General features: G+C 36.1%; 1 protein-coding gene across 6 annotated transcripts in view; it reads right to left on the bottom strand.

Annotated features, from left to right (window-relative positions):
* Positions 1-14925, bottom strand: part of ITSN2 (intersectin 2) — a 132922-nt gene that overhangs the window by 64771 nt on the left and 53226 nt on the right. For all 6 annotated transcript variants that reach the window (XM_072938107.1, XM_072938109.1, XM_072938108.1 and 3 more), the window contains 5 exons: positions 14466-14728; positions 13454-13603; positions 11157-11297; positions 10115-10202; positions 5002-5141 (listed from right to left, as the gene is read on the bottom strand). In XM_072938107.1, coding sequence (XP_072794208.1) covers positions 5002-5141; positions 10115-10202; positions 11157-11297; positions 13454-13603; positions 14466-14728 — 782 coding nt within the window. The remainder of the gene's footprint in view (positions 1-5001; positions 5142-10114; positions 10203-11156; positions 11298-13453; positions 13604-14465; positions 14729-14925) is intronic.

Raw genomic sequence — 14925 nt, 5'->3', positions numbered from 1 at the left:
ATGGAAATTCCCTTACCTCCTTGCCTTTTTGGCTGATCCTTTAGGACACTGCTTTTCTTCTATTTCCCTCGCAGCTTATTATCACATAGTACTCCATTTACATCAAGGATAGTTTCAGTATTTTCTGTGCTCTTTGCTGCCAATTCCAGACTATTGTTTCTTCTCACTCTGACAAACTCTATGCTTTTCTGAGGCTCAGAATACCACCCAGCAGTACCACCCTCCCCTTCCTCTTTACTGCCATCTATCCATCACCTGGTCTCTGATCCTCATTCATTCATTTTCACTGCTCTTCCAGTCTTCTGACATCCACATGGATGACCCCATGAGAACCTCAACTCTCAGGCTGATCTCCTCAGTAATGACCTTTTTTTACTCCATTTAATCCATCATTTGCATTATTACGTCCTGAATCTTGCCATCATCACAAAGAGAACTACCACCGATCAAACATTCCATTCTTCAAACATGAACTCTTATCCTTCAAGCTTTTCTTATACCTGATACAGCCATATCAGTAGTTCTCTAACCTCACTGAGACCTCCATTCTGGGACCTCACCATTCTCTCTTCTTTCATCAGCACCCTTTCCTCTCTTCATATCTCTTCATGTCGTCATATGACTTCATGTCAGAGTTCACCTTTCTCATAATTATTGTGTCAAGATCTGTCCCTCCCTCATCCCTCCCTCTTTGCCCATGTCTATTAAAACCTCAAACCTGTATGAACCTATTTTATCAGCCTTTTCTGTGCATAAGCCTAAGCAGCTGAACTTTGGTGGAGAAAAAACTTAATTAGGCATGCTGTTTTCAATTTAGATTCATAACCTCCAACTTCGAATAGGCACTCAACATTGCTCAGGACACCTACTGTTTTGCTGTACTAAACTTGCAATCCTCAGTGCCACTGAGATGTATAATTCATGCTTACTTTTCTCTCCGGAAATTTCCTAATCTTCCATCCATTCTTTTCATTATCAGCCAATAATCTTGTCTCATTAAGTCAGACTAGAACTCCCTAATCTTTCCATTTCAAAAGCAATAAAATTTCCTGCATCTGCATCCATCTCCTTTTAGTCTAGTCTGAGTTATTCATGTCCTCAACTACCCATGAAGATTCCTTGTAATGATCCAACTTACTTCTGATTTTAAGTTTTGAAGCTGTCAACTTCCCATTCTCCACCAACAAATTAAACTGAATTCACACCTACCTTATCTCCATATGTTACACTGGAAGTATTCTTTTTATCTTATCCTTTAATCTATGCTCTAGATTGTATCTTAATCTGCTTCCTCGGGATTCAGCTCTACAATGATCACCACTTCAGTCAGCAGTACTCAATCTCTCACTCTTCTCCTCCTTCCTTTCCTGTCCCTTCACTATCTCCTTTGAGTCTTGTCTTTCTTTTCTATTCTTTTTCTGAGGATTTTTTTTGAAAAAATAGCCTTTACTTAAAAGAATAAACTACATGGAATCAGAAGTGTTTCTAAAATCTGGGATATATGGTTTTCTGCTGTTTTTCTACTAATTGTCTTTCTACTTTTTTCTCATAAACTCTATACTAACTCTAAATAAATGCTGCATATTTTCTGACTGGGAACATTCAAAACCATTCATCCATTTAAGTAGATATTGCCTTTCCAGTATGTCATGCAAAGCATGACACTCCACGCACTGTTCTAGGTGCTGGGAATTCAGCAACAAAATATTTGGCTTGAACCTGGTAATCACGACTAACACAATGACATGGATATGGCTAGTTACCTAACAAGCTCAATTTCTCCACTTCCATTCTTCTGTCCTAACAGAAACTATACCTTCCTCATGTATCCATATGCCACACAGAAAGGTGATACCCCTTTCAAGGGTGGTCCCAATTATTCTTCAATTTTTTTAACTTTATTAAGGTATAATTGATAAATAAAAATCATAAAACTTGCTGTTTCAATACATGTATACACTGTGAAATGATTCCCCAAATCGAGCTAATTAACACACCCATCTCCTCACAGTTACCGTTCCCTCCTTCCCTCCCTTCCTTTCTCTTCTTTCTCCCTCCCAACTCTTTCTGTGGTGAGAATGCTTAAGATCTATCCCCTTAGAAAATTTCAACTATACAATACAGTATTGTTAACTACAGTTACCATGCTGTACATTAGACTTCACAACTTACTCATCTTCATAACTAAAACTTTGTATCTTGTCAAGCCTTCCTTAAACCAAAAAAAAAAATTTTTTTTCCCCTCTCATGCTCTCTTTCACTCTCCTAAAGAGTTGTTCACACTCACTTCACCTCTCTTCAGCTCCCATTCATTCCTGATCTGCCACAATCCAACTTCTGCTGGTCACTCAACTAAGATGGCACTTTCAGAAAGGTCTTGAAAGGTCTCCTTGTTGGCAATTCAATGGATATTTTTCAGTACTAAGTTAACTGACTGTTCTGTATCATTTCCAATGACTACAGAAAGCCTCTTGTTTTCTGTGACAACAGTTTGTTTCCTGAACTCTCTGACAGTACAGGTTTCATCCCTTTTTAGATTCCTAGGTTGCCTCTGATGAAAGTGTCAACAAGCAGTGAAAAGCTGGAAGGCAGGAAGCAGAAGGAAGAAAGTAAAATAAGAGACAAGATAATCTGCTGGCCTGTGGAGAATCAAATGAAAGAATCAGACTTCTGAGTGTGGGTACAGTCCACAAATCATCATCAAACTTCATTGGACACATGAAGAAACTTAGGTTTAAATCTCTCGGTGATCTGTAGCAAAGTTCTAAGACGAGATAATCTGGCCATTCATGCTATAACCATGAAGGAAAGGCTGATACCATACCATCCTTTCAATGTGCCCTACCTTTGCTTAGGTAACAAAGGAGCTCTGCTTATCATGTTCCTGTCTTTACTGTGTATGTATAGGCAACTGCCCTATTGCCATCCACTTTATTTTATTTTTTAAAATTTACTATTATTAATTTTAATGGAGGTGCTGTGGATTGAACCCAGGATCTCATGCACACTAAGCATGTGCTCTACCACTGAGCTATACCCCTCCCCCTTGCCATCCATTTTAGTACTGAGCAGAATGCAGTCAAAATCTACTAGGGTCAGCAACTAGTAAATATAAAGCAACTGTCTTTAAACTACATTAAAATAGGAATTCATCGAATATTTTAAGTAAATACTCTGTGTCCTATACATGACAAAGTGAACTGTTTATTTATAAATGTGATTTAAACATTTTTATTTGTGGGCAAGCATGTCTAAATATGAGGCCTGATAACTAGACATAACTAAAGCTGCCCCTGCATTACTGGTTAAGATTTTTTCTTATAATTAGGAAGCAGCCTGATATATACATGACATAACCTTGCCCTAGATTTCACAAAGTGTACGTCCTATTTTAAACAATGATTTTCACAGTGATATGGATAAATAATTTATCTCACATTCCCTTAGTTTTCCTTTTAACTGAATTAGTAATCTGTTATCCCAACTCACAGGGATGTTGTACGGGAATCAGGTAGTATTTCTAAGTGTCCTGGGCTACTCATGAGAAAGGTTACTGTGGGCAACTCTACTGATTTCTGGCATTAGACTCAAACAGGCAGTAAGACAGCAGAGGATTTTTAAGCAAGCAGAAAGAAAAAATGTCTGTATCGTACACGTTATTTCAAATAAAGATATTCAGATAAATGCAAAGAATAGTCTAGTTTTTTAAAAAAAGAAAACAGTAAAGTAACTCAAAGAAAAGGAGCTAGATATTAGAAAATAACCTTAAGTAAGAGGAAGAGGTTGTTGAGACAGCTTAGCAGAGACAAAAGGCACTGAAGAACAGAGTCATCCATATTCCCACACTGTAAGATAAGGCAGATAAAAAGCCAATTAAACTATGTACAGATTTTCTAGAAAATAATGTTGGGAAGATAACTTGGCTGGCTTGTCTGTCCATCAATGACAAATTTTTTGATTTTCTTAACACTTTTTTCTACAGAATATATATATGCTTATGTAAAATGTATGGTTAATATTATTCACCTCAAATTTTCCCTCCTTAACTGAAGCCACCATGGTTCCTTTTTTTTTTTTAAATCATACTGTCTACTCTAAAGCTGGTGTAATGTTATTCTTTTTTTAAAAACACTTTTATTGTGGTATGGTTCCTGTACAGTAAATGACACATATTTCAAATGTATAATTTGATGAATTTTGATAGATGGATATGGTATAATGTTATTCTAAACACATCAGCAAGATGAAAATCACATGAAGAGACAGAGAGCTGCCTAAAAAGTTTTGTCATATTTTATGCTCTGGAAACTTTCTGCTTCTTTAGCAAAGGAGTAACTGAAACTATTCACAAATTTCAATCATGTGCCGTTAGTCTGGTTTTTAACTTTTAATATTTTCTTTCACAGTTATGGCTTCAATATGCAACTAATACTGCACATAATGATAAGCATATGGTATATGTTTGGACATCTGCTCTGCCACTGCAGTAATTAATGAATCATGAACCTATTTTTCATGCAGACTTTATTGTGCCAGATTATGCTTCAGATTTCACTGATTACTGCATTATTTCACAAAGGTTCATTAAATTAAATAATAAAAAAGAAGCCAAAAAGAATTTAGTGTGTTAAAGGAGCCTCTAGCACTCAGATTATTTAAAATTTTCCGTATTTCCCATTTTAGAATTTGCCTAAGATCATGCTGGCCAAGAACTAACACTGATAAATCTAATCTAACCTAATACTAATACTGACAGAGGTAATTACTTCTTAAATGTATAGATGCTGATAAAAACAGTCATCAAAAACTGGAAACTATGGTAAATGATATGTTTATTTACATGACACAATATTTATAATATCTGTAGAGAACATTAAAAATAATCTTGCAATTGTGGTATAGCTCAAATTATAAATTATGAAAATGTACTACATAAACAATAATAGCTTTAGTTATTCATTCTATTACATCAAAGTAAGGAAGGTAACAGAAAATAAATACCTTTAGTTGATTGTTAAATGAATCCATTTCTGATAGCTTAGATGCAGTTTCCTTTTCAAGAGCATCTAATTGTTCTTTCAGTCTTTGGCATAATTCTTCCTTTTCTAATGATTTTTTATGAAGTAAACCAATTCCTAAATCTGAAATACAAACATCACAGTTTACATTTGGTAGAAATTACTGTCGTTAACAGTAACTGACATTTACTGTTTGATCAAACTGGTGTAACTAGAGACAAAGGCAGTACATGCACAATGTGGATCAACTGAAGAGAAAAAACTCAGCAGTCATTTCCCCTTTTTGGATCACATCTTGGGAAGACCTTCATATAGAAACATAACATTTGTTCTGCACTCAAAGAGAATACAGACTTGTGGTTACCGGGGGGGGGGGGGGGCGGGGTAGAGGGTGGGAAGGGATAGACTGGGATTTCAAAATTGTAGAACAGATAAACAAGATTACACTGTATAGCACAGGGAAATATACACAAAATGTTATGATAAATCACAGAGAAAAAAATGTGACAATGAGTGTGTATATGTCCATGTATGACTGAAAAATTGTACTGAACACTGGAATTTGACACAACACTGTAAAATGATTATGAATCAATAAAAATGTAAAAAAAAAAAAAAGTACTAGGACTTGAAGTGACATTCCACTTTGGGTGAAGTGCTTCACCAATCTGATCCACAGATAATTGACTGGATTATGAAACGGATTATTTAGTGGTATTATTTTAGTGGGTAAGAACTGAGGGCTTCATTTTATGACCTTTTCTTAGATATCTAGGCAGAGATAAAGAAACTAGATGGAAATATATGATGCAGATTACATTACAATAAATTAAAATAGTAATCTTACTATCTATTTAAATACGGTTGACCCTTGAACAGCTTGGGAGTTCAGGGGGCTGATCCTCTGCTCTGTTGAAAACCCAAGTATAACGTATAGTCGGCCTTCTGTATACATAGCTGCAGTTCCTCCATATCCACAGTTCTGCATCCTCAGATTCAACAATCATGGATCTGTGTAGTACTGCAGTATTTACTTATTGAAAAAAATCTCCATATAAACAAACTTGTGCAGTTCAAACCCACACTATTCAGGGTCAACTGTAATATTTTAAAACTTTATTGTCTTTTTTAAAGCATAGGAATCCAACACAAAATTTAAATAAAATGAAGCATATAGAGTAAAAAGTTAAAAAAAAGTCCCTTTTCATCTCAACTCCCAGCTTATTCCCCTCTTAGGCACTTAGATATGTGCATATTCAATAATTCGTTCCATGGAGCTTTAATGGGATTACACTGGCTACACTGCTTAGCAACTTGTTTTTTTTATTTATTTATTTATTTATTTATTTATTTATTTATTTATTTATTAACTTTTTTTTTACTGAGTTACAGTCATTTTACAATGTTGTGTCAAATTCCAGTGTACAGCACAATTTTTCAGTTATACATGAACATACATATATTCATTGTCACTTTTTTTTTTTTGCTGTGAACTACCATAAGATCTTGTATATATTTCCTTGTGCTATACAATATAATCTTTTTCATCTATTCTCATCTATTCTACATTTTGAAATCCCAGTCTGTAGCAACTTGTTTTAAATTTAATAAAGACATCTAGATCTAGCTCATTCTTTAAAATTGCTCCCTGGTAGTCTACATTATGGCTATCCCATAATTTATGTAACTGCTCCTTTTCTGATTGCCATTTAGGTTGTTTCTAATTTTCTACTATTACATAAAAATGCTGCAATTAATATCCTTGTAGGTACATTTTAATGCACATATGAAAATATTTTATAAGGCTAGGAGGTGAAAGAATTACTACATAAACAAAGGACTTGCACACTTTAAATTCTGACAGAAACTGCCAAACTGCCCTTCCAAAAAGCTGTACCAATAACAATGACACCAAATTACCTGTTTCTGCAGACCCTCATCACTGGATATTATCAATCTTTTTTCACTTTTGCTAACTAGCAAAAAAAAAATCCTATTGTCATTTAAATTTGTATCTTCTTGAAAACTACTGAAATCAAAGAAACATCTATTTATAAGGCCATCTATTTCTATTTTTCAGCCATCATCTTGAATTGCCTCGCCTCACATCCTTTGCCAGCTTTTCTCCCCTACCGGGTGGTCTTAATTTCTGATTTGTACAAGCTCAAAATTCTTATTGTATTATACATATTTCAGATTCTTTACTGTTTATGATATCTTTCATCATGAAGAAGTTTTTCATTTTTATGTCATCAAAAACTGTTAAGCATTTTCCTTCATGGCTCTATGGATTGTTTGAAGAGACTTTCCTGACACCAAGATTAGAAAAATGTTTTCCACTGTAAAAAAAATTTTAGAGTTATATTTTATGTTTAGCCTCTTATTTTATCTAGAATTTATTTCTGCACACAGAGTGAGAAAAAGAGCTTCTTCATCTCCCTTTCTGATAATCAGCTGTCCCCCGAAGTACTTAACGAAGAGAAAAGAAAGTAACTACTGAAAGCCCATCCTTTCCCCAAGGATGGTAAATGCCAAGTTTATCTTATCCTAAATTGCCATATATTACAGGCTTGTTCCTAGATTGTCTATTTAGTTCCACTGTTCTATGTTTCTATATCGGATCAATAATATACTATTCTAGGTATATACCTTTCATAACTTACGTTTTGATATCTGATAGGGTTAGTCTCCCCCAAACTAATGTTTTTCTAAGTCTTGCCTCATCTTGCATATCTCCTCTTCTAGGTGAATCTGTGAATTATCTTGCCAAGTTTCATTTAAAGACACCCAAACAGAACTGAATATATGGATGAATTAGTAGAGAACTAACATCTTTAAAATATTGAGCTAGTTCACTCAGGAATACAGTATGTATCTACTTATGCAGAAATATTTTATATCTATCAGTAAAATTTTATGACTGTGCATTTCTTCTTTATTCATTTAACAGTGAGAATGCTAATGTGAATGAGACCTTTTTTTCATAATATTTTCTAAACAAATACTTTTGATTAAAGATACTGATTTTTATATACTGATTTTTGTATCCAGGCACCTTGCTAAATTCTCTTAAAATTCTAACAGTTTTCTAGAATTTCAATAAATACTTAATCATTAAATTACACATATCTGCTATATGCAGGACACTCCACTGTATTCAACTGTAGGTAAAAATGAAGGCTAAGGCATGGGTCCTTCCCTGGTCAAGGTGGGAGACAAGCAACAGGAAAAAAAATAACAGTAAAAGAATATTCATCTTAGTACTCAAAATGAGCACCAGCAATAATGGATGTTTTCACACCAAATTTGATCATATCATATCTGTGAGCACTGTGTTAGGTAAGGCAGCGTGGTAACACAGTGGGCTTTAGAGTCAGATCCACAAGAATCTGCGACCTACTATTACACTATCTTGGATAACTACTTATTGTCTCTGAACTTGAGTTTTCCTAAGCTGCGCAATAGGAGTAACAACTCCTACTTCACAGGATTGTTGTAAAGATGAAAGGAAATAATGCATGAAAACTGACGATCATGGTACTTGGTATGTGGCTGGTAATCTCAAATGGTAACTGTATGGAAAGAGGAATTTAAGGGGTACAGGGTACTTTGCAAACTCCAAACAAGAGCTTCCTATTCTAAACTGGACTACAACAAAGATAAATAAATTAATAAAAGCTAAACTGAATCATATTCCACAGAGAAAGAATTAACTCTACTAGGTCCCCAATAAGCCATATTCTACACTTTATTCACAATCCAAATATTAACAACGAGGATGAAAATACACTTTCTACCCTGCACAGGTCAGGAGGGCTGCTTTATCCTGCCTCTGAAATGCCTGTGAGGGGTAAGGTGGGAGCTGTACACTTTGAACAGCTAAGAAAAATATCATGTGCAAGGAAGATTGTCTGAGAAGAGACAGAGGAAGGTGGGAGACATAATAAGAATAGTTCACAGGATTGAACTGTATTCCTGGTGTTTCTTCCATGTAAAGAGCCCTTTACTAGAACAATATTCAGCTTCTTTCTACCTCCTAACTAATTGGTAAGATCAAGATAAGGACTTGGGTATACACAGCCCTACACCTTTCCTATTCTTTGCTTTCTTGAGACTGAACTGCCCACAGGAATCTGCATTCTATTTTGTTCATGCACCCAATGTCTTACAGGGGCAGCTGTACCGCTCAGATAAGCCATGCTGTCTAACATCAGCTTTGTTAATAATGAGGCAAAGTTTTGGTCTCTTGCGTCTTGCTCCTTTGCTTCATTTCTTAATTTGTTCACAACTCAGGCAAAGAAGAGGGATGCTATTTATTGGAACTTCTAATCAGCCAAAAGTATAATAAAGAGCCCTGGAATAAAAAGACCGACAGATACTCAATGGGAGACATGCAGGATACTTAAGCTAGTTCTAACACATTTGCAGAGTTACTTTTCTTTAAATAAACCTTTCTTCTGCTGTGCTGTTACTGGCATACTATCCAATACGGAATTTTTTTGCTTTGTTTTGTTTTGTTTTGTTTTGTTTTTCAGTTTTCTGGTTGGGACTTGAATCAAGAAAAATGCTGTATACTCATAAAATACCTTGCTGTCAGAGAGGCAAGCTGGTAAAATTCTCTACATGAGTCACAGAATTAGATGATATAAAAGGGCTGGGAAGGACATATCAGGCTGCTTAGGCCTATCACTGCTGTGCGCTATCAACCTAGAATCCAACAGGTTTAGCTCCTCAGAAAGGTCCCCTCTCAGTTATTTACAATTAGCGCAAGATTTTGCCAAAATGCACATATAACCTTGTGTTCAAGCCAAGCCTAGGTCTTGTTTAACTGCAGTCTAACATTTTATTGACATTTGAAATATATAAAAATGTTATTAAGAGAGGAAGTCATACCACAGTCATTATTTTATTTATTTACTTTTTATTGCTAAAAATGCTCTGACATCTGTGATATTTTTCACATTATTTTGAAATTTTAACTACAGGCAAGAAATGTTATTTATAACAGAATAATGCTATGTTTAAAAATAACAGTACATGACTGATACAGTCATTCAGAAAAGAATAAAAGAGGTAAGACAAACCCTAGAACTTACCAGGTGTAGTACTGAGCTGCATGTTTTTAATTCTTTCATTTAATAATTGCTTCTCTGGTACCAAATAGATAAGCTTATTTTGATATTCCTTATAAAAAGAAAAAGTAGTGTTTGATTAAAACTTTGTAATGTTGTCTAAGAATATTTTTAATGCAAAAACATGATTTAATCACACTCGAAGTTTAGATTAGAAATAATATGTAAGTTGCTTACAACTTATGAATAAACTAGAATGGAATTATGCATAATTTAAAATACAGATATTTAAATGTAAATCCATACATGAATGAATGACTGCCTGAAAATAAAAGGTGGTGAAGAAAGCTCTGTTAATCAGGTGTGTTCAGGGCCCGACAACTTCCAGCCTACTGAAAGATGACAGCAGGCACAGCCTAAGAGGTGCCCTTGGTGCCTCCACTAAACGCTATGTGTCAGCAGTCATGATACTCCAGAATGAGTATCAAAGAGGGACTAAAAACTCAGGGATTACTAGGAAAGCAGGGGTACACTGGGTAGGAAATGTCACTTGGCTTTTGTCTACATCTGCTGTGACAAAGTAAAACACTGTTAATTAATGTTAGTCTGTTCAGAAAAAGAAATTTGGTAAGAGGACTCTTGAGATGAAGAAAGCTTTCAGGGTCCCTACTCTACATAGTTAAATAACAGAATTACCAGATCTTTGATGGACATGTTGACCCCAATTCTGCAAAGAACGTTAGGTCAAACTTTCCCAAAAGCAGCAGCAGATTAACGCAACAGACATACATTTACGTATTTATTTATTGAAGACTTGAAACTCAAAGTGACAAATGCCCATTTATGTACAAATATTAAGCAGAACCTAACCAGATGTTGATCAGAGTTTTAGGGGGTCTATGAGCTTCCTGATATTATACAAGATGTATATGTTTACATTCTTTTAGGAAGGAGGTCTATCAGAGGCTCAAAGGTGTTCATGACCTAAAAAGCAAAACCCACTCTATTAGGAAGAATTATTAATAACTGCTCATGTTTAAGGACAATTCAGCAGCAAAGGACTTACCTGAAGTTCTTGTTGAAGTTGCTTGATTTCCATAATTTCCAGGTCACACTGCTTATCCAGAACTTCCAGCTCAGTCTTTTGAGTTTGCTTTCTGAGTCGGATGTCTTGAAGTCTGCCTGAGATCTGCTGATGTTTGCCATTCTATAGGAGGAGCATATGAATATATAACATAAACTATTCATAGGAAATGTTCCTATCAGGAGAATAGTATTTTCACTTAAGTTTTAAATGTCATTTATCATTTATCATTTATACTCAGTGTGAGATAAATGTCTAAAACCAAGCTGACTTAACACAGTTACTAGGAAACATGCCATTCTCAATATAAGAGCCTATTATGTTAAGAGGAGAAAGCACAAACATACCAAAGTCATTTTTTCCCTCAGCATTTAGGTATTAATTTATAATATTAAAATAAAGACAATCTCAAAGAATAATGAGGAGGAATAATCATTTGCAAGTGACATTTAGCATTACCCTCTCTGAACTTCTTTTTCTACTCTCAGTGCTGCCTTCTAATTCCTTTAATTCAACAGTGTCCAGGAAGGCCTTTTGGCCCAATTCTCTTCTCCTATATCAACATTCCTTTCCCCTTTTTCTGAGAAGAAAAACAAAACAAAACAGAGAGCAGAGATTCTCAATAGAATTCTCAATATTAGAAAGCTAATGAGAAGGGCAAAGTATTGTAGGCTGAACTGTGTCCCCACAAAATTCACATGTTTAAGTCCTAACCCTCAGTACCTCAGAACATGACTGTATGTGGAGACGGGACCTTTAAAGAGGTAATTAAGATTCAGTGAGGTCATATGGGTGGTCACTAATCCAACTTGACTGGTGTCCTTGTAAGAATAGAACATTTGGACACAAAAGAGACAGCGGAGAAGATCGGGCAGAGGAAAGACCACATGAGGACGTGGTAAGAAGGCAGCCGTCTGCAAGCCAAGGAGAGAGGCCTCAGAAGAAACCAAACCTGCTGGCACCTTGATCTTGGAGTCCAGCCTGTAGAACTGTGGCAACATTAATTTCTGCTGTTTAAGCCACCTGGTCTGTCTTATTTTGTTATGGCAGCCTTAGCAAACACAGTGGGGTAATGGGAAATGAGGCCTCCAGTTTAAAATCACTGGTAATTAAAGTTTTCACGGAAGTTATGTTCCATGTTGAGAAGTGTATGCTAAAGGGAGCATGCTGTGTCCACCCTGGAGTTCACGTTACGTCTTCAGCATACAGCAGTGTAGGCTCTGGACCTTTCCAGGCCCTGCACACTAACCCATGCTACTGCCTGGTGTGTTACTCCAGTTCTTGCGGGGGGAAACGATCAGTCCTAAGGTTTCCTCCCATTGTCTTTTTAAAGAAAAACACAGAGTCAAAATGATGGTTCAGCCAGATATTCAAGCAGCTACACAAAGAAGTCAAAACTTTTAGGACTGTTTTGCAGTACTACGGCATGATTAATTGTCGTACGCTTCCAATTCATTTGAAGGCATAAATTAGTTACCTTTCTGACTAAAGTATGTGATTTTTAAAAAATGTAATTCAATTCATAAAGCAAATAAAATGTTAAACTACAATTAAACAAGATGTAACTATGGCTCTACACATGGCTGGCTGCACATGCATTTTCTGCAAAATCCTACTATATTACGAGGTCAGGCTTACAGGATTCCAGGGTCGTAGTAGAACAGTATGTCTTACTCAGACCCTTTATGTCTTCTCACCTTGCATTTCAAACAAAGTTTTAACAGCTTGATCCTGATATCTGATGTGTAAAAACTGGTAAGCATAATGACCAATATTAGTTAACAACCATAGTCCTACAGAACTGGAAGGAACTCTAAGACATCATTCAGGTCAGCAATTTTAAATCTTTTTTTTTTTTTCAGTAAAGTTCTTTTTTTTCCCCAAGCATATCTTAGATAACTCTCAAAAAGTACAGTAGATACTGTGGAGCTTCTCTGTCGAAGTGTGGGAAGGACTGGGGAGAGGAGACTGTCCTGCTGCCTCGGCTCCCCTTGTCTTCCAGATGCACAAAATGAGGCACAGAGAGGGAAATGTCTTGCTCAAGAGTATGTGGTTTAAACGCATCTGAACTAAGACCACAACATAATTCTCAGCATTCTGAATCACCATGCTGTTTCAGTAAACTATACTGTCTAGACTGTTAAAAGGTACTTATGAAAATATGACTATTTGATTACATCAAAACATAATATATTCATGAGGTAGATTTTAAAAACAGTATTTCCAACAGGTAACTCTAGCATCATTCAGATAAATTTCACTTAAACTTATAGCCATACCAGTGCTTCCAACTCGAGATGAAGGCTCTTCTTTTTAGAGTTTAACCTGACAATTTCTTCCTGTTCTCTATTCCTTCGATTGAGAAGCTCCTGTCTACGAATTCTCTCCCATTCTAAACGACGCTGTCTTTCAAGTTCCTGTTTTGCTGCCTGAAAATAATGAATTAAAGTTAATTTTTAAATTAACAATTTTGCATCATTCAGAAACTGATAGAATGACAAAGTAAAGGTGAGGCAGAATTTAGTACTTAGTAGGTTTGAGTGTCTAAGGGTAACTGGGCAAACCTAGTTTTATTAACGGAGCTAAATTAAAGATTTTCACAAAAGCAAATCCACCCAACAGGCTTCTTGACTGCTTCAGAGGACCATCCCCTTGTTGCAGTTACTTTTATTTTAATAAACAAAAGGATGACTTCATAAATATAAATATTAATAGGAATAACTGTACCTTTATTCTGATATCAGGGAAGAAAAAAACTTCTATTTACGTTATTTAAGAGCCACTGTAATCTACTGTGCTCCATGCACAGCCCCTGAAAACACAGCCAGTCCTCCCAGGGATCCTCCCCGCACCACTGATCCCAAGGACCTGCACAAGCCCACCCTCTTGATTCCTCTGAGACCTTCGACTCACCACTCCCACCTCTCTGCCTCTCCAACTACTTGGCCTCTTACTCTGAATAGTAAGCTTCTTTTTGTTTACTGACCTGATCAAACTGACTCCTCCCTCTGGCTCCTCCCTCAGCTCAGCTTTGAAACCAGTCCTGCTTTGACTGAGCTACACCTGCAGGCATGCTTTCTCTACCAGCTGTCGGCCCTGAAAACATCCCACAAGCAAGGACCCTCTTTCACTCCACCGGGGAAGGGGGAGTCGGATTTGCAGAAGATAAGTTAAGAATGAATGACACTGAGGAAAGGCACAACAAAAATGCCCATTTTTTATCAAATGAAATGTAGCCACTTATTAAATGAAATGATTTTCCTAAGAAATAAAATAACTTAAAAAAATAACCTCTCGTCTTTCTATCTCTTTTCTCCTTTCTTCCTCCCGTTGTCTCTCCAATTCCCTCTGCTTCTCCAAGCGTTTTTCTAATTCAAGTTGTTTCTTCCATTCTTGCTCTTGTATTTCTCTCTGTTTTCGTTCCCATTCTTCCTTTTCTTTCTGGGCTTTGCGTTCTGCCTCCCTCTGCTGCTGCTCCATCATGGCCTGGCGTCGCTTCTCCAGTTCCATGTTCCCCCGCTCATAGTTGGCTTTCCGCTTGTCCTCGAACGTAACTGAAGCAGGTATACTGTGAGCATTCTTCCACATTAAGAGCCTACAGAACCTGTAATCTAGTTTCAAGATACTTGTGCCTTGTGGTCATGTGAGCCCTCTTACTCTTTGGATACTTCTCCTAAGGATAATTTTAACTTACATGTAAATAATAAAATATTTATTTTTTTCTAAAAATATTAATTTTTGGAAAATAAAT

The sequence above is a fragment of the Vicugna pacos genome, chromosome 15, assembly GCF_048564905.1.
Source record: "Vicugna pacos chromosome 15, VicPac4, whole genome shotgun sequence".
In the NCBI taxonomy this organism is placed as follows: Eukaryota; Metazoa; Chordata; class Mammalia; order Artiodactyla; family Camelidae; genus Vicugna; species Vicugna pacos.
The sequence above is the reverse complement of the archived record's forward strand: the minus strand, read 5'-3'. Positions and strand labels throughout refer to the sequence as shown.